Source organism: Pithys albifrons, chromosome 2, assembly GCF_047495875.1.
Source record: "Pithys albifrons albifrons isolate INPA30051 chromosome 2, PitAlb_v1, whole genome shotgun sequence".
NCBI classification, from domain to species: domain Eukaryota; kingdom Metazoa; phylum Chordata; class Aves; order Passeriformes; family Thamnophilidae; genus Pithys; species Pithys albifrons.
In genome coordinates this window covers 56,163,033-56,187,193 of record NC_092459.1, presented here as the reverse complement: position 1 = coordinate 56,187,193, position 24,161 = coordinate 56,163,033, and the positions used below count along the sequence as shown (strand labels likewise).

General features: G+C 37.1%; 1 protein-coding gene across 2 annotated transcripts in view; it reads left to right on the top strand.

Annotated features, from left to right (window-relative positions):
• The window catches only part of MOXD1 (monooxygenase DBH like 1), a 50,795-nt gene extending 27,256 nt beyond the window's left edge, over window positions 1–23,539 (top strand). Inside the window, exons 5-12 of one of the 2 annotated variants that reach the window (XM_071547912.1) lie at window positions 4,631–4,810; window positions 6,842–6,944; window positions 10,471–10,637; window positions 12,027–12,218; window positions 14,927–14,986; window positions 16,703–16,845; window positions 20,225–20,393; window positions 23,065–23,539. In XM_071547912.1, the coding sequence (XP_071404013.1) occupies window positions 4,631–4,810; window positions 6,842–6,944; window positions 10,471–10,637; window positions 12,027–12,218; window positions 14,927–14,986; window positions 16,703–16,845; window positions 20,225–20,393; window positions 23,065–23,229 (1,179 nt within the window). In that variant the 3' untranslated portion in view covers window positions 23,230–23,539. The remainder of the gene's footprint in view (window positions 1–4,630; window positions 4,811–6,841; window positions 6,945–10,470; window positions 10,638–12,026; window positions 12,219–14,926; window positions 14,987–16,702; window positions 16,846–20,224; window positions 20,394–23,064) is intronic. The other variant, XM_071547913.1, reaches the window with a different exon arrangement.
• Window positions 23,540–24,161: the final 622 nt, after the last annotated feature.

Below are 24,161 nucleotides of genomic sequence, written 5' to 3'. Positions count from 1 at the left end.
AGCATTTTCATCCTGTTTAATATATCACACATTAGTAGCTTGACCCTGCTTATCATCACCTTAAGGTGCAAGGCACTGTTATGTTAAAAGTTGGACTTCATTTTTTTAAGGAAAAATATACCCCAAACAATATATGTTATGTTCAGTTTGTGCAATAGATAAAGAGGTAATAGGAAATGGAGAAGAGAGGAAGAAAAATTAAAGCCAAGTAAACTGGCCCAGGCAGATGTAAACATTTGCTTTGTTCATGTGATGTCAGCCTGTTGATTAGAACAGGGCTTCTGTTAAAATAGCAGGTGGACAGCACAAGTCTTATCTGGTTTGACATTACAATGACTTGAAAAATTTTTATTTTACATTTTTTGGAAATCAGGGTTTTCAGAAGTGCTAAGAGATTCAGTACCATTAAAGGAGCTCTGTAAAATTTCTCAATCTGCTCAACAAATACAGGTCAAGCTAACCAAGCACCATAACTATAACCCCTTCTTTTGGTTGCAGAAGGCAGTGTCTACATTTGCATTTGAATATGGTGTATTTTAAATACCTTGTTCTTTGGAAGCCCTGATTTGAAGTGGTGGGAGATTATAGTACCTCTATTATGTTTTACCTCTGTTAGTGGGATTCAGAGGTTCATGTTTGTCAGTGTACTCAGGCAGAAAGACCTTTTTCCCAAGCCTTCAAGAAAAGGTACAGGAGGATGCAGAAAGCAAGTCATCATGAATAATAAACCATGAGCTTCTTACCACAGGTTTAATGAAAAACAGGAGAGATTTTGTCTTGTTGCCTGCACTTGTGTTTTGCAATCCCAAACATGTTGGACATTTTGATGCAGGGTGGATATAGGGCTTTTATTCTCCATGCCTCTGGCAGTTAGGAAATGTCAAGCAGAAAATGCACTTTGCCTGCAGGGGAAGAAGCCACCAAGGTGCCCAGTGGTGCAGTATCTCTGCGGGCTTATTCACAACATGGCAAAGAGATGAACCCTGACAGCTGGGTCTTCCTTGCATGGCAGCAACAGTGAAAGCACCAGAGATGAGCCTCAAATAATGAGGTAAAATGGGGAGAATAGGTGGTTATATGCACATTCCTTTTTTATCTTCTTTCAGCTTCTTTCTTGATTCCCTTGGCTAACAAGAGCTTGGTAAGGAATTTGTGAGGACAGGAAAAGGAACTACATTTCAGAGTCATAGGTTTCTTAATAATTATTGAAAATGAAAGGTGGATTCCCATTTTCACTATAACTCATCTAAATGACTCAATTGTTGCTTATCTAATTACTGACATGAAAATTTCATTTAAGAGTCCCCTTAAGAGAGCAGAGCAAACTAGCCTGTGTATAAATAGGAATCCAAATAAAAATTAACTGTTCAATTAAATCTTGAGAGTTTAATGACTATTATGTACCATGCCTATTTTATCAGATTTTTCTGTATTTCACTCCTTTCCCACATCAAATTATTGTCTTTTTGCAAGTATTCTAAAAGCTGCACAAATTAACAAAACAGTCATGGTGACTCTTCAAGACTGGTTCACTGTTATTGAGACCAGAGACCTGCAAAAGTAGAACTCTGCAAACTAGTATCATTCAATGAGGTTGCAAGTACTCTGGAAATCAGGACATCCTGATCTAGATATTTAATTGTAGATACCTACTTTAACAACTAATTTTACACCTGGGACTACTTACGTGCACTTCTAAACATGAGTGATTTTTCTGGATTTGGCCTCTAATTAAGAAACATGTCTGTTTTTTATCATTATTTGTAAGGCTGGCCAGAAAACAAGAATTTTGTTTATTTGAGAAAAAATGAGGTTTTGGAAATTCTTTTCAGCTTGGAGCAAAATAACCTGTACAGATGCTCTTTGTGGAAAGTGAGAGAGGGAGTATGAGGCAGCCTGAATAACCGATTTATTCTATAAGCTAGAGTAACAAACAGCTGTGTAAAGAGGCAACACTTTGCTGGCATGTAGAATGGCACATTTAAATCTCTATTCAAGTTAATCACTACAATAGAGTATGAGACTGTAGTTTTTAATTTTCTTCTCTGCCAAAGTTATTCTAGTAAGTAAATACAGTTAGTTATTCTTGGATCAGAGAAGGGGAACTCAAAGTGTCTAGGGGGATCTGGTCATCTTTCTTCTCTCATTTCAACGAGAAATAATGCTAGGAGACTCAGGGAGCTAGGCATTAAAGTATTTCCACAGATTTCTGAACAACTCATGATTAATGAAATTTTCCTAGTGCTTTTTTCAAAGAATTTTGACCGCTGCTAATATTTTCTTTTAAAAGCAGAAAGAGAAAGGCCTCTTTAACCAAGTTGTAATAAAAATGTGCAAAATTCATAAATTCACTGCTCTCTTCATGACTCATTTCTGCATCTGAAGAATATAAGTTATTCTACCAGATGCAACGGAAAGATGTTTAAGGATTTATTTTGGTTTTGTTTTTCTTGTCTTCACTTAAGCTGAACAAAGCTGCTTTTTGAAGTGCTGTTATTGTTTAGGTAACTGACACTAAACTGAAGACAGGATGTGAGTTTCTAATTTTGGTGGTGTCCCACTGTTAGAGGGGAAACTGATTTTGAAGCAGCGATTGTAAGCACAGCAGGTGCTGGGATCTTGTAGGAGCAGGCAGAACTAATACATGTTGGGACAAAAGTACTCCTTTTTCTTGGTAGATACAGGGATGATATTTCTACAACCATTTCTTTGACTAACCTATATATAATGTGGAAATTCAGAATTCTTGAGGTATGTCCTGCTACTTAATACACAAGCTGCATATTACAAGTGTGGTTTTGTTCTGTGGTATTTGGATAAATATGCAGGTATATGATGGGGCAGAGGGAAGAAGCAACATCGAGCTGAAGTGGACTTTGAATCTTTATCATTCACTCTGATGTATTTGGGAATAAATTCATATTTAATGGGGAAACTGGCTCTTATCTCCTTCAAAAATACCTTTTGCTTCTATAGTGCAGCAATTCATGATGATGGTAATGGTAACTGAAATAAGGATTACTAAGAACATTGAACAGTTCAGATGATATCCTATGACGTATTTCAGTCTTGTCTCTAGAACAAAACTTTGTTGCACCTGACTAAATTGGCATCTTTCCATTGGTTTCTAAGTGCAGTGAAGTGGGTTGTGCAATTCTTGGATGGACATGCAGGTACTCAGCAGCATTTGAACTCCCCAAGAGCCCAACTCCAACTTTGCAGATTCGCACCAGCAAGCGTGATCTTGACACACACAGGCTCTGGCTGCTTCTTCCCAGCCTTCCTCTTCTGTAATTGATTTAGTGTTTTGAACAAAATGCAGAGAGATTGATTGTGTTGACAATATTTTAATAATGTAATAAACTGTTCCTGCTTACCCTGTTCTGGTCCACTGGTAGCACATGAATGTGCTTACAAAATAAAATGGATGCAAATTTAGGATGTATATACATTCTTTTCCTGTTAAAAATAACCTTTTTCCTGATGCTCTAGGTGACCCTGTCTTGGAAGAGGGTTGGAGCAGTTGATCTCCAGAAGACCATTCCAAGCCTAACTATTCAGTGATTCATTGATTCAATAATATTGAAAGGCAATAATGCCTGGCACTCTTCATCTTAAGAGCTGCACTGCCAAAGCTTTACCTTTCTTGTGAAAATATTAATGTTTATCCTAGTCAACTTCAAGGTAGATATGATAGAATGTGATAAAATCTTTGAAAGCAAAGGCAAGGGAAAAACTCCTTTCATTTTAATATTGTCCTCTGTATGTAGATATTTTGTGGAATCTGATCTTTCTGAAGAGCAAAATATTTTTTTCAGAAGTATTCATGTTTGCCCCAGGGACATCATCTCTGACAGAGATGATTTAACATCATCCATCCAAATAGAGGGTGAACAGTTACACAGGAATTAAATAATTTCAGCCTACCCTGAAGTTAAGTGATCTAATTATAGTGGGGGCACCCGGGCACCACCGAGAGCCCTCCAGCTCATCACTGCCATAAACAGGCTGGAGCACCCAACCTCTTAAGATTGGCTTCATGTTAATAAAGTCTTTACAACTGAGCAGATTATAAAATAATTCCAATTTCTTTTAGATGTCAAAAAATTTGAAAGTCCATTTTGAGCTGCTGAAAAAATGTGAGGTATACCTCTAGGCTCACCCTAGATATATAGAATCTACAGACAGCTGTAATTTGAAATACTACAAAAGAGGCAGAAACGGGTGAAAAGCTTTGACTAGTTCAGACAAAAGCTGCTTCAGACTTTCAGCTGGTTTATATCTGGAATGTGGCTAAACAAGACTGGGCAGGGAGAAAGACAAATGACAGTGCAAGACTGGGATGGAAGAAGAGAGAACAAGAAACATTGTAACAGAGGTTTTGTCAAGACACAGACTTTCTTTATGTCTCCCTTTGATGAACTTGGGCTATATAAAACTTTTGGAAACCATTTCTTGAGTTTTCATGGTACTGAAGTCACATCTCAACTTAACTACAATCTAATGTCAAGTCTTCCCTTTTAAGAGAAATGTACCATATAATTTTTAGATCTGTCTTCATATATGCATTGAAATAGTCACACTGAGATATGTTTTCTTTTTTTTTTCCTTTTCATTTTAACATTCATAGGTTGAGCCATTGATCCAGAAAGGCCATGAGAACCTGGTGCACCATATCCTGCTCTATCAATGCAGCAGCAATTTGAATGACAGTGTGCTGGACTATGGGCATGAGTGTTACCACCCCAACATGCCAGACTCTTTTCTCACATGTGAGACAGTAATTTTTGCTTGGGCCATTGGAGGAGAGGTAGGATAAATGTCTGCATGTCATGGTTCATCAGTGGGGCTTTAGGACAGGGTTTATCATAATGAAGTTTCTTCCTAGTGTATTAGTGATTACTTAATCTGTCTGGTTTTAAGGGTACACATTCACAGTCCCTGAATGCCTCATCAGTAAGTCCTCAATCTCTTATTGGCCTTTTAAGTATGCAGTGCAATGGTCATCCTGAGTGAAAAGACAAAAGTCATGAAAAGTAGGATAGAGAGAGTTGATGTCTAAGGAAAGAAAGATAGCTTCGGAGCATGGAAATCTGTCCTTATATCAGCTTGTCCTATCTGATATAGAAATACACTGCCTCCAGCAATGATCAGGATCTGCTACCTGTGGAGAATGACAGAAAGAAAAGTAGAGGCTATAGGTGACTCTGTAAAAGACATAGAGACAGGATTTTCCAAATGAAACTATACATAGATTTAATTAGTTATGTACCTCACCGGGACCTGGTTTCATTGTTGCTCCATTTAGGCATATCATTCTGAAGTTTCCTATCTGACCCAAAGAGGCATTATTTCAGTGTAAGAGAAATCCTGTGTCAGTACTGAGCCAGCACAAGGACTGCTTTGCTCATAGCAATGGGGCATGTCTGCAGAAACTACAGGCTCTGATGCTATGTTCACCCCAGGCTGTGTTTTTAGCTTATTTCATATGTTAATTTAGGTTGCCGTTAATGCTTTCAGCTGACATAACACAGCATCACTGCAAAAAGAGTCCCACCCCTTTACTCCCCTGATTCACTGGGTGCCCACACAAATGATGGTGTGGCACAGAGGGGGACAGTAGTGTTAGTTTCTGGAGCCCTTGCCAGCCTGCAGTCCAAAACCATCTTTGAGTGCTGCAGTGTGAGGAGCCAGAGCTGTTACATGGACCCATCAAAAGGAGTTTAATCTGCTAGAAGCATTATCCCTGATGTGTTCTTTGTGCATTTTTGCCATCAGCTGTGCTTTGACCTAGTATTTGTACTTTCAACCGCCTTAATCTAAATGAAATTAAAAACTCATATAAGTAAGTTATCATTTGACAAGCTCTGTGGAGACTTTTGCAAGGATGACTCCATTGTTAAAGATCTGTAGAGGGGAACCTGACAGACCTGGGATACATTCAGGTTTCTCTGAGTACCCACTTCACTAACTTCAGTTTACCCTTACGTAGAATGAAAGTGATAATATTTTTTACCATATACTACAATTAATTCAGTAATGTCCATCAAATATCAGAAAGTTTGACTCTCAAATTGCATATTAAAATATTAGCTATATTTCATAAAATGCTGCATATTAATTCCAATTGCAATGAATTTGGTAAAGGAACATCATTTGGGGACAGTGGGTCTAGCACAGACTGTTGCACTGTACATAGCTACTTCTTTTGCACTATTGGCTTGCTAATGTAAATATAGTCACAAAGATCGTCTTTATAGTTCAAATCATTTTACTTAGCATACAGTGACTTGTGCAGGAAAAAGAAGTTAATTACATGCAACTTCAGTATTCCCTGGAAATTACTGCTTTTAGAAACTGGGAACATTTAAAATGTTGATTCACTTCTTCATAAGGTTTTTATTGTCAGACTAAGTGCTTGATGATGCAATGTTTATACCTTTAAAATGGAATTTTCTGCTCAAACAATAAATACAGAATAAATGATTGTAAGATCACAGGATAATGCAGTTTGGAAGGGACCTCAGGAAGTCTAGTCCAGCCTCCTACTCAAAGCAGGGTCAGCAGTGAGGTCAGACTGGTTTGCTCAGAGCTTTGTTCTCTAGCAATCATGGTATCTATTACTTTATATTTACAGAGTTATTTACTGCATTGAGTATATAGTAAGTATATTATACCACAATGCCATGTTCAGAAAGCTGTAGAAGAAATTAGCCTTGTAAATTTTATTATTTATATGATCATATCATTGCAAAAAGAAGTTAATGTATTTATAAAGAGAAATTAACCCTTAACTATGGCAAAAATACTTTTAACTCTGTATGCATGTGTTGCTTTCCAGGGCTTCACCTACCCTCCACATGTTGGCTTGTCCATTGGCACAGCAGCTGACCCTCTGTTTGTTCTTATGGAGGTGCATTATGACAATCCATCATACACAGAAGGTTTGTAGCTTCATACTATAAAAAATGCAAAACTGGAAAATGTACCAGATGCAAGTGCTCATCACTGCAAATATAGAGCAAATACAAAGCCAAGGCTTATTTTTCCTTGATCAATAGTCCCTGGTTCCCAATATTATTCTTACTGCACTCAAAAGTTCAAGCCAAAATCAGTGAGAGATTCATGGGTACAAAAAGTTGCAGACCAGCTGAATACATCTCCCTTTATCACTACGTTCTTCGTGTTACCTCTCTCTTCTTTCCATTTGCTGGGAAATCCAATTCAACTGAAAGCAAGCAGCGTAGCACTCAGACTGTGAGGCAGTAACACAGGGAATGATCATCTTATTAATTTCTTGTGGTATTTTTGAAAACATCTACCTGAAATGTGGGCAGTTTATGAAGATGAAGCATAGGCTTAGGTTGCTAGACAATTCATTGGGTAAAAGCAGCTTATCTTAAAAGATAAGCTTTTAATTTATAATGATGTTTTTAAAACATTCTTCCTGAAATTATTTTTTATTTAGAAGAACTAAAAGGAAGTAACCAAGGACCCCTAGAAAATCAGGGGAACTTTGAGGCTGTCTTTGGGAAAGATATTTTATGTTCTGAAGCTTAAGTTTATCAAGTTGCTGTACCTGAGAATATTCTGGTGATTGCCATACATGAACTGAGTAAAATCCAATGCAGCAGAGGGTACTGCCTATTTTTAAACCTCTATGTGTTAAAAAGAAATCTGTTCAGTGGGTTATGGTGTTGTGTCCTACTGTCATTTCCCCTCTTCATGTAATTCTAAATTAGAAATCTTAATTTTTTTAAATTTCTTGACAGACTCTGTCCTTTCAACATGCACATTTGCACACGATACAATAAACTTCATTTGCATCCTTGATATTGTATGCTTTTCCTTCAAATGTCACTTGAGAAGTCTGAGAAGTCACATGCAGAAAAACTGTCTGATTTGGTTGCTTCACTAAAATCATCAGTTTGTTTTAATTGAGTTTGCTGTATGATAGTACTGGTTTAGTTCAAGTGGGACATACGAAAGCTGAAAATCAACAATGTTTTGTTTCCTTTTTAAGCAATGGGGCAATTTTGCCTTGGTGGGACAGTCCCAGTTGAACACAAGGTCTCACTAAAGACCTGGGAAAATTCAGACAGTATAGGCAGAGAGGGTAATGTAATCCAGGTCATGCTTCTTATCCTCCCTGGCAAAATACACAGTACAAGATTGTGCCAGGAGTCTGAGAGAGTAGACCTGGGTGCTCTATCTGCTTCCAGTGGGAACACATGGGTTTTCCTGACGTAACATCAAATCTGCCACTGTGTCACCTTCATTTTTGTGTTTTGGCACCTGTGTTTTCCCAGTTTGAGTCTCATGGTGGGAGGCTGCACTGTTTCCCTCTCATCATGACCTGGGATAATGTTTTCCTAAGCGATTCAGACTGGTGGCCAGTGTCGACTCCCAGTCAGGAGCAGCTCAAACATTTTTTAATTTAACATGGATGGGTTTTATTATTTCTGCGTTTGTAGTCCTTAACATTCACTTTTCATTTGAAAAGTGGCTTCTTTTCAGGTTGTTTATCAGAAACTCTGACAGACCATGAAAGTGTCTGACATTTAGATGATATAGCAACAGGGGCGGTCCCGTGGTGTAATGGTGAGCACTCCAGACTCTGATCACAAGGTCGTGAGTTCGAGTCTCAGTGGAGACCATACCGGGCAGTTAAATGCCTCCCTGCCATCTGATCCCATCAGATCAGATCTCAGATGCTCCTGTCAGATCTCGGATGCCCAGCAGGGTCAGCCCCGGTTAGTACTGGGTTCTGTAGAGAGTCCCTGAGGACTTCACTGTCACAGTCCAAGCTCGCTTGGCCATGGTAGATGGACCTTAGGACTAAAACGGTGGGGCCAGTTCTGCACACGCTGTGCCTCACCTAAAAAGTCCACTGCGCAGGCTGGAAGGGCACACCCACGTGGAGAAAGCCCTTTCCAAATCTTCATTCACGAAGTTTGGCCATACATAGCAACAAGTTTGAGGGGGAAATTCCACAGAGAAAAAATTCAAGTTGATGAGATTGTACAAATAGGTCCGGTATGGGAATGTGTATGGATTCCCTAAAACTAAAATTGGGATGTTGTGGGACAGGACATATCACCATGTATGTCATGATTTGTATATTGCAAAATGTCTCATGGTTGATAACCATTCTTAATTGCCTATGCATACTTCATATCCTTTTCTCTTAATAATTATATACATTACTCCATCTTAGGTATTTTAGTATCTGGGTAACAGTCCCTGCACTGCCCCTCTGCCATTTGCTTATCTTAAAATAGATTGCTGATTTCATATTTATGTAAAATTTGGCTTCAGGCACTGCTCTATCTTTTATGTTTCTTAGAAGAGTAATATAGGTCACTAGGAAGCATCTTACCTTCTCTGAGATATTTGATATATATTTTGCATTTTTAGTTTTCAAAATTGAAATTATGTCAGCTATTGTTCATAAGTACAAAGAAGAAGTGAATGGATGAACTGATAGAGCTTTGTCCAAACACAAATTAATCTTTTTTGTGTATGCCTTGACTAATAAAGATGACTAACAGAAGAGAATTAATTATAAGCATTTAGATGATGAAGGCTATATAAGTTATTAATAGATTCACAAACAAAAGCATATGGCTAAACATATGTGGGTGAAAAAAATAGTTTTGTATCATTTTTCCTATTAAAAACTCATCGTCTCCACAGCAGGCTTTGGTTCTTTAATTTTTGAAATCAAGAGAAGTCCTTAAATCAGTGCAGTAAAAAAATTCCCTGTAATTCTCTGGTCTGCTTCACTCTGAGTGCTGGTATTTTGTACAAGTTTGGGATTTAGTAATCAAATTTTCATGTTTAATTGATGTTCTCTTAGTCTGGGAGACTGTAAAAGGGATGTATTTTGTCATTTGAGGTATTCTGGGATGTAACAGACAATCCTAAGCAAAGGGAAAACATAATTAATGCTATGACTCTAGGTGTAGAAATAGATAAAGTTCACAAGTAGAAGAAAATACATGTTTTGAAAATTTTAAAGTAAAAAAACCCTACCAAAATGTTAAGCTGTGCTTTAAATATTTCATTTGAAAATCATATGTGGAACATTTTGAGGTTTTATTATTTCATGGTATTATTTTTTCTGCCTGTGATTTATCTTCTTTTCTCTGAAATACATGTTGGTTATCTTGGTGGAAGGAGCACGAGGGCTACAGAGAGCACATATTTTTCATTCACATCTGAGCACCACAGAGAACAAGATACCATGTTTAAAAACTTTCCTGTTGACTGCCCCTATTTATTACTTACTGCATATGTTTTGACTCATTTCCAGGTTATTGAGATTCATTCCTCAATTTTTGTGTAGAAAACTTAGGACATAACATGAAAAATGTGAAACAATTTTAGTTTGGTTTGGTTTAGTTTGGTTTGGTTTTTCCTTTAAAATTAGTGATAATATCCATGGCTCACTGTGTTCTTTTGTTGCAGGCTTGATAGATAACTCTGGTCTGAGGCTAATTTATACTCCAGTTTTAAGGAAATATGATGCTGGGGTTATTGAAGCTGGTCTTTGGGTCAGCCTCTTCCACAATATCCCACCAGGCATGCCTGAATTTGTGTCAGAAGGTCACTGCACACTGGAGTGTCTGGAAGAGGTATGACCCCTGCCTAAATCCATTGATTTTCTCTCCTAGAAATAGTTTTGGAGCATCACTTTAACTTTTTGGGAAGATTGATAGTTACTGATTAAAAGACATGAGAGCAAAGGCATCTGGTTGTACATGTTGCCCTCTAAAACTTTGAGGTTTTTGAACTGGGTGTTTGGAGTGCTCAGTGTTCAGGATGCTTAACTTACATGAATGATACTGGATGACACAATGCTTGCAATGTTTTAATTTTGTGTTGAATATATAAGCATACGCTTCTTTTCCATGGCAAATCTATTAGTAACTTGGAATAGCTAGCCCAGGAAAAACGTTGAGACTAATTCAGACCTGTGCGTGTGCAAAAGGCTCCTAGTGATAAAACAAGGCCTGAAAGGTATTCTTAGAGCAATCAGAAACTGAAGACCTAAACAGGTTTGGTTGTATGGCCCAAAGTACAATTATGCATTTATTAAATACTTGGTTTCATTAAGATAACAAATATCTCTGCAGGTAATGGAAGCATTGTCTAAAATCTGTGATTAGTGTATCATGGGAAGTTCTCATATACTTCGTAATTTATAGATGAAGGTAGAATCAAGAACATGGTTTACTATGAAGACCAAATTAGATGCAGACTTTAGAGTTTGTTCTTGGATGTGTTAAATATTTCATATTGTCCTAGCATTTTTCAGCCTTAAAACACTTAAGTAATCTATTATTGTGAGTTTTCTGAACCTAAGAGTGTTCTTGAAAGGTATTGTGATAACAGACTTTTTTCTACCTTGAGCTCTGAACAAGAACCAAAGTTGAGCATACTCAAAGTTTAGATCAGTAATCTCAGCTAGAATGGAAGTGATGTTAGATTTGTGTCAATTTGGAAAAGTTAATTTTCAAATGTTTTTGACCTGGAAAAAAATTTCAGATGGAAATGTTCAGTATTTCACCACCAGTTCACTTGAAGATGGGAAGTAGAGCATATTATAATTACAACTTCTCAATTTTAAGTGCATGTTTTGGCACAATATTGATGATAATATAATTCATAACTGCATAGAAGTTCTTTTTCACAATAAATATCCATTAGCACTAAAATAATGTGCAGGTTTAGTATGACTCCCTTAGAAGTCATAAATTATTGAGAATTATTTGCAGTCTAGTTGATTTTTGCTAAAAAAAAAGTGTGCAGTAGGACTAAAACCAGATAAAATCTAGCCCTTTTTTTGTATATAAAACCTTAATTTCACCTATAGGTTTGATTTCATTCCAGACAGCACTTTCTTGTAAACTGAGTGAATGTAAAATACATTAATTAATATATTTTCACTCTGTCTGTACATGGCATTACATTATATTGCATTGCTTTTGGGCACACTGATAGTGTTGGTTTCCCTTGGCCAGGCTTTAGGTGCAGAGAGACCTGCTGGGATTCAAGTGTTTGCCGTACTTCTTCATGCCCATCTTGCTGGCAGAGCTATCAGGATGCGTCACTTTCACAATGGCGAGGAGCAGAAGCTACTTGCTTATGATGATGAGTTTGACTTCAACTTCCAGGAGTTTCAGTATCTGAAAGAAGAAAGAACCATCTTGCCAGTATGACAATTAATTCTTTATCTGAAAGTGTTTAACAGATCCTGTGCCTAACATTTTCTAAAATTTAGGATTAATTTTGCTACATAATTTCCTATCTGCATCATAACATTCTTGAATGTTTTTTTTAATTTTTCCGCTTATTAAAGAGAAACTAATTGATTAAAGTTTTGGTGTCTCAGGTGTGTCCACACAATTCACCACAGAACTCTAGTCCAGAATTTCAAGCTATTCTTTGATTATGTTTGGTACCCGCAATGACTTGATTTGAACTCTACTATCACAAATGTTTGAACAAAGCTGATTAGAAAATCCAAGGTGTGCCTGACTGTGCCATCTTTGTCCATCCAGAAGGATGTATAATGGAGTTGTCAGTGCATAGCTTTACAGAGTTGTTGTAACTAAGTAGAACATCCTCTATACTTGCACATAGCAAGTGACCAGTCTTGCAAACATGTCTACAAGGAGCCATGTCTTTTGTTTGTTTCACAGTTTTTGTTATTGGGAGTAAAACTCCATGCTCATGTTTCACATGAGGCTTCACTAGTAAACAAAACCCTTTTGAAAAAGAAATCATACAATTCTGTCTACTGTACTTGTGAAAATAATAAGAGAATAGTAACAGAACTTGTTGAAAAATTCCAACTTCAATTACTTTATAAAGCAGTAACTATATGCATAGATATTGCATGAAAAGAGGTTGTATTTTTTTTTGTCTGAGTCACTAATTTAAAAATTATTCACTCATTTTCCAGCCAGTATCTTTTTTGAGGCTTTGCCCCAGGGACAGAAAGTTTAGTGCTGCAAAATCTGCGCGCTCCAGATCTGGCCATCAGAGCAGCTTGTCCTGGCACATGGGAACAACCCTGTTACTTATTGGAATTCATCAGAGTCAAAATGTCAGAAAAGGCCACTGAAATGGCTGAACTTCAAGTATGGTCAGGAGCTCCATGGCTTAAATTTCCAGGATTCTCTTCAAGTCCCTTTCTCTCTTATGTGTCTTCTCCCACACTGGAAGACTGTGAAATTTGTACTTTAAAGGCAAGAAGCTGAAATGCTAACTTTCTAGTTTAATTTCTACAACAAAACCTGAATGTTCAAGTGCAGCATTTACTCTTTGAAGTCAAACTGCTTGTACTATACAGGGACTTCAAAGACAAACTGGTGCTACCTCCTCAAGGAAAGAAGCATTGAAGGGTTTAGGAAGAGGGCTGGCAGAAGATGACAGGTTTGCAGAGAAAGCCTATAATATTTTTAGGAAAATCCATGCAGATTATAGAGGAAGGCCTCTTACAATTCAAGAACATAAGGGAATAGACAGAAGACAGATAGTATCAGCAACTTGAAAAAACAAAACAAAACAAAACAAAACACCTCAAGTAGAAGCTGGAATTCTTTCTCTGAAGAGAGCCTTTTTCCATGCTGTTCTTTGTTTTTATCATATGCAAAACTACCAATGCATTTTTACATACATCATCAGGTGTAATTCAGAGAGCAGTCTAACCAAATAATAATATTGTAGGTTTTTTGTGTAATTTTTCTACTTAGTTTCTATAAGCTCTTCCAAGGGTGTATCCTTCTTTTAGCTTGTGGAATCCAGTTTATTTGCTTTCTTCTTGTATTAGCTCTGTCTTCTCAGTTTGGAAGCAAGAGATCAAATATCACAGAAGGAACAGTTTTAGTGAACCTTATACAGTCTGTAAGCTATGAGAGCCAGAGACCTCACAGGTGGGAACCAGCATATTCCCACTGGAAGCAGTGAAGCTGTGCCAGTTCACACTACTTCATAAATCTCTGTCTCCATTTGGCTGACATGAGGCTGGCACACCTTCTTCCAGCAGCCCAGAGTACATACTGTGCTAACATTGATCTGAAAATGAGACAGTCTTCAGGAAAGGAGAAATTCTCAGCCTATAAAGGGTGATCTGATTTTTTCAGAGAAGTATAATGGGTGATATGCGAATCTGATGATACAGGAAAAATAAACCAAAACAAATAAACAAATAAAATCTGCATCCTTGTCACATGAAGTTGACCAAAATATCAGATTTTTGATATCTGGTTATGTTCTTGAATATTTTAATTTCTACTTGATTATCATCGTGATTTTGAGATTTTTACTTGATTGGGTAGAAGAAGTAAGGGTATTACCAAACAGTATGCCTAGACACCAAACCAGTTAATTGTAGGTACTTGAGAAGATACCTATTAAACCTTTCCCATACATATCTGTCAATGTAGTGAAGTCTTTCCCTGCCCCTCCTCTACTCCCAGGCTTGGCAGAGAAATACTTGTTATTGTGATGTGGAAAACATTCTTTTGCTTATTTGCCAAATATTTCTATTGAAGTTTGCATGATAAATTGGCCTGGGTAAAGTAGCACGGGATGAGTATGGGAGCAAGGATCATTTGTGTACATTGTATACTATACAATTTTCCAGAAAATTGGATGACAGCTGAGCACCTTCATTGCTATTAAAAAAAAAATCTAGACAACACTCTCAATAAGACTCCATTTAAATCCTGCCTGGGATAGTATGAATGGTAAGTGCCAAGGCTTTAGCATATGGCAATTACCTAACCCCTCACTTTTCCAAAAAGTCATATCCACTATTCTGATATTTATTTCTTAAGTGCTCACTATCACCTATGGTTACCTTAAACTGGTGTTAAACTTCAGAACTGTGAACTTCCTAAATTTTGTGTTTCAGGGAGATAATTTAATCACAGAATGTCATTACAGTACTGTGGACCGAATTCGCATGACGTGGGTAAGCAAACTTTTAGTGGATCAAAATAAGTACACAGATAATATTGGAGGCTAAAACATTTTTCATGTAACACTGTTAAAAGAAAGTGAATTTACATGCTAATGCCTGTATCCATGTAATTATATATTGTCTTTCCTTTCGTAGATTCTTAGGTTTAAAATCATCTGAACTGCTGTGATCGCAGCCTGGTCTCTTGTATATGACATTCATATGATTAGTTTATAAAAATAAGCATATCAGCTCATAAAAAGTCTTTAACAGTCAAACATTGATAGTACGAGGAGTGCTTTCTTCACAACATGTATTCAAATTCTTCATATTCTAATGAATTATTTTTATGAACTTGTTACTTATTTTCCCCCAAAGTTGTAATTGCCAGTTCTTGCAAAATGTTTTTTTATTTAAGATGTGGCCAGGATGTTACTGTAGTATTTAGTTTTGTGCCTAAGATAGAATCCAGGCAGAATGCAGGTCCTTTGGACTGAGAGATAAGTAAAGGACCCCTCCATCAAGGGAGTCCAGCTCAGGTTTGGCACATATCAGTGCAGCCTCCACGATGCAGATTTAGAGACTGGCACCAGCTGTCATGATGCAGCCACTTGGTTTTGGAGGTGAAATCAATTTGATTGTTGGGACATGAACTGAGCTGTGTTAGTTGGCTATGAAAACAGAGTGTGATGCCAGACCCACTATGTCTATGGGAGGCATATAGCTGCCTTTTCCTGGATCATCAGCTTCCTGGGGAGGGACTGGTTCCAGACCTCCAAGAGGTGAGACCTGAGGGGTTTCAGTTCTTCAGGGAAGAACAGTTCCTGCCATCCAGAGACCACATGGATACCTCTCCCTGAATCACGGCTTGCATGTAGGCACATGCAGCAGTTATGCTAAGAAAAGCTAAATAACAAGAATGGAGGCTTTTAACTTTTTCCCCCGTTTTCCTGTGTGGTGACCACACTAGCTCTTGGCCCCTGTTCATGTATTTTGTCCTCTCCATTCCTTTTTCTGTGGTTCTGTGAGATTTGTGCAACTGTTCCCACACAGGATTTAGGAACATGACACTCATAATCTTGTCCATATTTACCAAGATTAATTTTAAGTTAGTTGTTTGACCCGTGGTTCTCAATGCAATACTAAGATTCTGTTTCTTCTGCTAACTAGAAATGTTACTCTGCTTAGTTACTTTATACTTAGTGCTCATTTTTTCTTGAGTCAACATTATCTGTTAACAAAAATATTTGTTTTCTTTCTTACTCTTTATCTGCAAATGTACTTACAAGCAGAGTCCAGATTGATACATATTCCATCCCAACCTCCATTTTACTAGGTGAAGCTCATTTAATTTCCTACTAAACAGATTAATTTGCCTACCAGATTTTTTCATCCCTATTCTGAAACACGACAGATACAAGTATCTTGGAGACAACCGAGAGCAAACCTGAACTTTTCAGATAGTACTCTTTACCATAATACAAGTTTTGTTTTATTCATAGTTGTTCTCTCTGATGACTTTTATCTTGGAAGCTGTTGCTTGAGCTTGCTGAGTATTTTGTAATTAATTATGTAATAACTTCTTGCTTCTTGATAGCTCAGTGTACAAGATAAACTTGTTGATTTGGGTCTCCTGATACACCTTTCATTAGCATATAAATGCTAATCAGTGATTTCATCTGTGGGATTCAAATGCTACCTTGATCAAAAGAAAAATCCCATTTTCAGGGTGGGCTGAGCACCAGGAATGAAATGTGCCTGTCATATCTGCTCTATTATCCAAGAATCAACCTCACCCGATGTGCGAGTATTCCAGATATAATGGAACAGCTCCAGTTCATTGGTGTTAAGGAAATCTATAGACCAGTCAGGTATGTAAAATATTTATGAATATGTGTAGCACCTCTGTCTGTGGGATTATAGGATCATTTTTATAGAACTTTTCTTTCTGGTAGCACAACGCAGTCACTCATGGCACTTTTTTTGATCAATATGCTTTGCTGCTAAGTATTTCTCTTGCCAAATTACTTTGGGGTTTCTTTGGGGTTTTTTTCACTTTTGATAGAAAAGCAGTTTCTTCTTTCATAGAAATAATATTGTTCACATAAGGGGATTTTTCACCACAACCATCTGATTGTAAACTATGTATCAATGTTTTAAATGTATAGATTTATTAAAAGATATCAACATTCCATGTATAGAGAAATAATTTTGAAAAAGAGTTTGCGAGCATAGGTATTGAATTACCCTGGGTAGACTTGTCAACAAGTCTGCTGACAAAAATGCACAGAAGAGGAAGAAGTCGTAAATTAGAAAGGAAGGGATTGAGACAATATTAAATTATTCATAATAAAAGATAAATGGTAGATAAGGACCATGATGGAGACCAATGAAAGAATGCAGGCTTTGGAAGAATAGCAAATCAGAGGCTGATATGCAAGGTGAGTAGAGAGAAAAACATTAAACCAGTGGTAGAATTCCAGAGAAGAGGAAGAAATAGTGTTTTAGGTGAACTGTTGACTACAGGAGCTTTAATTTTGTGCAAAGACACAGTCTCCCAGGTCTTGGACTCCTACTGTTCAGGGAAACAGAAAACTGCACACTTTTGAGTCGCAAATCCATGTCAACTTTTCCTCCTAATAAAAATAACCCACATCTGACTATTGGCCCATTCATTAGCTCAAAAATTATTTACAGTATTATTTTATTGTAAGATTTGTCTACTTCAGTGCTCCACAAATGTTAAATATCCCCTCTGTGAATGGTGGGGTTTGGGGGCTGTTACCCCTTAGGCAATGCAGGTTTCATAATAACCACCATGCAAGGTCCACGCAATTCAGCTGGCAACTGACCTCACAGGATGGTGAATTTTAAATAGGGTGTTGGAATTTCTCTGGCAAATTCATGGATGTCTTGCTATCATTTTTCATGACAGTTCTCATCGAGAATAAAATGCTTCCCAGCCCGTTGTTGGATCTGCCTTTTCTGCTCTTTAATGTCAATGGGATGATCTGCACAATGTAGCTCATTAAGAATGATTTCCAGAATCTAACATAAAACTTAAATTTTGGTAGAAGATGGGAGGAATTCCAGCATAGACCAGTTAAAACTGTTTGAATACATAAAAATTAAAAAAGAGTGTATTTCAGGTTTTAGATGTATCTCATAGTGCTTAAAATTAAAGCATCTCAACAACAGATCAAGAGTGATAGTATTTGTAAACAGTGAGAAGAATCAAACAAGCAAAGTTCCCAAATGAATAAAATGTGAAAAATAATCAAACAATAATAACTAGACTGCACTATTAGCAGGGAAAGATAAATTACAATTGTATTGTTAGTTACACTAAACTAAGTTAATTGTTAACAGTTAATAGTGCCATCACACTTACATTTTAAAAGTTGTCTTTCCTTACACAGTTTATCTTTACAAGTCATATAAAACTATTACTTCAAAATAATTTAATGTATAGGCTTGGTGGTCTTACTTCTGAAATTTATATTCAAGAAAGAAGAGTTTGAAGGAAGCCGCAGTGCAATCAATGTCTACTTAATTTTCCACACTATTTCCATTTACAATCTCTTTTAATACAGGGAGAACAGAGTTTCTAAATTAGACCTAGCAAAAAGAGTCTTTCTGAGCTTAGAAAGACAATATTCTAACAAATGTATGCTCTCTTGAGTGTTCATTCATGATAACTGTACTTAAAGAAAAAATGCACATTTGGCCTGAGGAAATAAGGATGTTCTGAATAGAGTAAGTATGCAGACTGTCTGCCACAAATGGAATAGTAATTAGAAGAGGAGATTATTAATGCCTCTAGTATTTATGACCTAATCCACAATTCTTGTTTCATTAAGCTCTGTCAGCCTAAGGATATGTGACCTGATACTCATCTCTCTTGTGTCAGTCTAACAGCAAAATTGCTTCACTGACTCCTCTAAAGTCTCTCTTGACTTACACATGAAGGCAAACTGGAATCAGGAGTAAGGCACTGTAGCTCTCTTTTAAAACATTTTTCCTCAGTCTGGTGGCACAGACTGTGGTTTAAATCATGAGGAGCTCAGATGAAAGTGATTGGGCTACAGCACTGCAAAACAGGTACTTGATTAAAATTATGTGCTTTATGCCTAGATACTGAGTGGCACAGAACTCTGGCACAGGCAATTTACCCAAAGTGAATGGGAGGGAGCCAACTTCAAGATAACACAGGGTGCTATCTAAAGTGCTTTGGAAAGACAATTAATGTTCCAATCTAAATATTAATCAGGTTACTTAGATAAAGTTTGGGATACTTTTGTTCTTCCACTAGCTGTATTTGACTTTGTGTTTTAAAAACTTGACCACTGTGTGGTTTCCACTCATCCCAGGAGAGTCAAACAAGGAGAAAATAGGAATAATGGAAAATGTTTTCTTTAGTTTTGTTTTCTTTTTCTACTTTTCCTTTGTTACTATTTTTTAATTGCCTTTACTAAATGAAAGACAAGAAATCTCATTACTTCCCTTTTCACATTTTTGGCTGGTGGGTAAAGTGATTGTCCCCAGTTGTTCATGGGAAGGATTCCCACACATAGGCAAATAGATGTCTCAGAGCAGCTTAGCAAGTCTCTCTATACCACTTCTTGTCAAAAGTCCCCTTACAGTTGGCATGTAGGAACATAACAAAAGACAAAGTCCACACCACCATTTATTCTCTATTGCCAATCAGTGCCGGACAGAGCAATTCCTATGCTAGGCTCAGTTTTGACCCTATTATCTGAGTTATGACCAGAGCTTGGTAGAATCATCTGTAAGCAGCTTTGTAATGGCAAATGTTTCTCGGCAATCTGGCCTGCCAAACCTCAGAGAGGGTGTGGCTTTCTTTTGGTTTTGGTTTGGGGGTTTTGTGGGTTTTTGCCTTTTTTTTTTTTTTTGAGAAGTTACAGTAGATCTGTTTTATATTGATTGTGTATTCAGTTTGTAGATCAGAGAACAGCAATGTAACTCTTGAAGTCCTTCATTTCTAAAAAGCATCTCACAGCAAGTCCTAAATTGCTGACAGCCTTCCATAAGTCTGTTAAAATCTATGAAACTGCTTCATTTTTCAGTAAAATCGAACTTAAAATGTGATTGTGAACTAGGCCTAATATGCATAGTAATAGTACACTTATTTTTCTAAGTAGCTTCTCCAAGATGTTTTCCTCATCAGTTCCAACCTGATAGCATTTATGTGGGTATTTTTAAATCTAATTGTATTTTTTTTTCTTTTAGGACTTGGCCTTTTATTATCAAGAGTCCTAAGCAATATAAAAACCTGTCTTTTATGGATGCAATGAACAAATTCAAATGGTCCAGATCAGAGGGTCTCTCTTATAATAAACTTGTGCTTAAACTACCCATGAATGTGAGGTGTTCAAAAACAGATAATGCAGAATGGTCGGTAAGTCTGCATGTTGAAAAGGAGGCAATGATGCCATAAAATAAATGTGATTTACTCTGTTTCATTGCATATGAATAAATAACTGGTTATATGTCTTTGGAATATTTACATGGCTGATATTATGTTTACATATAATAACAAATCATGAGAAAGTTTTATCAATGCTTGCATCTAACTCGAGTTCTAGAAGCGTTTAAAAAGAAAAGTTTGATTGGCACTTGGGATCAGTAATAGGAGAATGGAGACTTTCAGTGTCACTGGGACAGGCCAGAGAGTAACCATGTGTGTCCAGATTAGCTGACCAAGTCATGAAGCTGTTTTCCCTTGGCTGCCTCCATGGTAAGGGACTTACATTAGGGTCTTGCAATGGATGACTCAAAATCCCTAAATCAGGTTTCATCTCTAAGTCACTTTATAGGGATAGGCTTATTGGCTGCATAAGAAAGCCTCAAGAATCTACCTTCTTAAGTCAGGGATCTAGACAACCTAAAGTTATATGTGCACTACTGCAGTATCTCTTGCTTTTCTGTTTGGTTTTTTTTTTGTTGTAGAAAGGTTTATGGTATTGGGCCAAAGAACTGTCTGTTTCCTTTGTGCAGCTTTGTAAGATTTTATCTTCCATAGGTTTCTCTTCCTTATCTTCTGATGAAAGAAACTGTAAGATAAATAATAATTGCTCAGGAAGTTATTATTTATTCTAAATGTCAACTGATATTTTTCCAGGACTTCTGAAAAGAGCTGTCATCTTTAGTGTTGATGTGTGTTTAGAAAGAATGGTTAGTGTGTGTAGTATCATCCCTGAAAGGGATGCTGAAAAATATGTATTGCTCTTTGAACTACTTTACAGACTCCAAATTCAGGGCTCTTCTACTTTTTTTGAGCTTTTCTTCTCAAAAGAGGAGATGATCTCACTGTACTGGCTTATTTCCTATTGTGATTTCAGTCCAGTGTAGCAGAGCTGATATGAGATACTACTGATGAAAACTCACTAGGAAAGGACATTTGCCTCATTCTTCTAACCCTGGAAAACAGCCTGTGCTGCCTCACAGCATATCACACAGTCCTTTCAAGTGGCTGAGAAATTGTCCCTCCTGTAGTGATGTTCTTGGTTTTTTCCAACATTGATCAGACTTTTCTGCCCAAGGAATGTCAAAGAAATACTGTTTGCTATAAGTAAACAAAGAGGTTATGATTTTTTTTCTAGTATTTTTCCCATTGTAGACCTCCTGTAAAAGGTAATTATTGACAGTATATGTGACTTTTTACCAATTTTGGTTAAACTTCTCGACTTTTACAGCTGTGGCCAGTAGAAGTTACACAGTCACTCTTTCACTGATTTTTTGTCAGAGGACAAGTTAAGATGATGACAGAAATTTTATCAAGAGAAAATAGGCTGCTTCTTTTTTAAATGGTATACCCTCTGGAAGATGCTGTTCCTTTTTATCTTACAGGATGAAAGAACTTAAAGAGCATAGTCAATGAATGAGCTCACTGGAGCTGGGAGTTCTTAGTTCTTGCTTTAAATCATAGTTTCCTATTTCAAATGACTAGGGCATATTCATCAAAGCTAAGATTAGGACTCCTTCCTTTCCCTTCCCTTAACAGAGATACTACACTAACAGAGATATTACATCCTCATCAAAATCCAGAACCTGAATGGCCAAACAATCCATGACTTGTTACAAGAAAAAAGCTGAAGCAGAGACACTGAGTTGAAAATACCTCCATGCTTCTACAGCAATGGTCCCTTGTTCAGTTTTTAATTCTGTGTTGTATTTGCTAAGATTAAGTCAATATTTAGGTGTTTGGGGTGTTTTTCTGCAGTGCAGAATAATTGAAACATGGAAGAAAAACCCAAAGCAAGCACATGCTGTGCAGGTGGACATTCAAAATTTCAAAAGTATTTATGCCCAGGAGCTTGCTTTTTGCAGGGCTTATTTGTTTAGCATGTAGGGAGTACACTTAGTAAAAGCAAGCCAAGCAGTGTACACAAATATCTCCAATTTCATGTCAAAACTATAACAAACTTGTGTTTATACCAGATCCCATAAAAATTGCACTGAATTCTAAGGGAAATATGGAAAATTCTCAGTATATAGAAATATGACACTGTGGTATGTGACCTTGCTTGAACAGGGACATGGAAACAGATGACCTTCAGAGATCACTTCCAACCTCAGCCAGTCTGTGATTCTGTGAAATAATGTGAACACAATTAGCTGCTTTGTACATGCAAGTGTAAGCCTTGTACATAGAAATGAATTTATTCAAACATCATCCTATATCCCAGTTGCACTGTGACAGTGTGAACTTGCAATTTTATCAGCCAGAAGGATGAAAACTGCAAGCAAACCAACCAAACAATCTCACAAAGCAAAATAAGATCACTCAACTCAAGAAACCAAAACCTAATCTTGCTTTACTGCAGAGGATATTACTGTTTACAGCTGCTCTTGAGCTGAGAACACTGGATGTGCACACTGGCCGCTCATTTTGCATGCAATATATTAATATTTTTACTGAGCTTGGTGTCTCCATAGTAAGAGTCACAACCCCAGTATAAAACTAACAATAGGTTTTCATGCAAGCTGCCAGCTAGCTTGACAGCAAAAGACAGTTTTCTAATCTTATGTGGCAAAACTCTGATCATTTTTTGTTATTTTAATTGTAGATCCAAGGCATGACGGCTTTACCCCCTGAAATAGAGAGACCATACAAGACAGAGCCAGTAATATGCAGCTCATCTTCCTGTTCAAGTTGCAGTTTATTCCTCATCTTGTGGTTTGTTGTACACATCACAGCCAGTACCATAGGAAACATTGGGCCATTTGTATAATAGTTTTTATTCATTTGTGTTCTATATGCCATGCAAGTCCTGATGTGTTTGCACTGTTGCAATTGTAGATTTATTTTTTTAATAAACTAAATTTGCCAGTTCAAAATAAAATGTGTACATCCTCTGGCAACTGTGGGTTTTTTGGTTTTCAGTGTAAATTTTGTATGAGACACAGTAAGCACACTGACACATTGCATTCTGAAATCTTCTGTATATTTTTCTTACACTTTATCCTGACTTATTTTCACGTGGTGCTTTCAAAGTCATGTGTGTATATGGGTAAAATTAATAAACTAAAAGCAATCTAGTTAACCACATTCAACCTGATGTGTGCTGTATTATTTTGTCTTAGTTCTTGACATCTTCAGTTAATGAAATTACTGCTGTATGGACAGATCTTATGAACATATATTTGTCTCACTGACATCTGCTGTGAAGCCACAGGGAAGACATTTCATTCAGGGAAGACAATTCATTCAGGCAAGACATTTCTGTGAGCAACACAGTGCAAACCATCTCAGCTCCTGAGATAAGCTAGAGCTATGGGTGTAAAAGGGATGGAAACACAGGCAGAACCCCAATCTTCCCATAGTGAATCCCATACAAGTCCTTTGGAACCCCCATCTCCTCACATTGAATCCTGTACAAATACTTTTCCTTGGTTGACATTTCATTTCCTGATTCCTGGTAATTTGGTGGTTTTGTTCTGTCTTAAGATACTTTTCCAGAGAGCAAATATTTGGCAAGAAGAAGGTGCTCCTTTTCTAGATTTGATCTGGACAGCAGTAGCAATAAAGATTTCGTTGTCAGGCTCTGGCATGCATGGGGTACCAGAGTACAAGACTGCCAGCAGGTATTGTTAGCAAACACTGAGCATCACAATAGACCAGACTGCTGGTTAAGAGGTTTTTTTTCTCTTCTGTATGTATGTT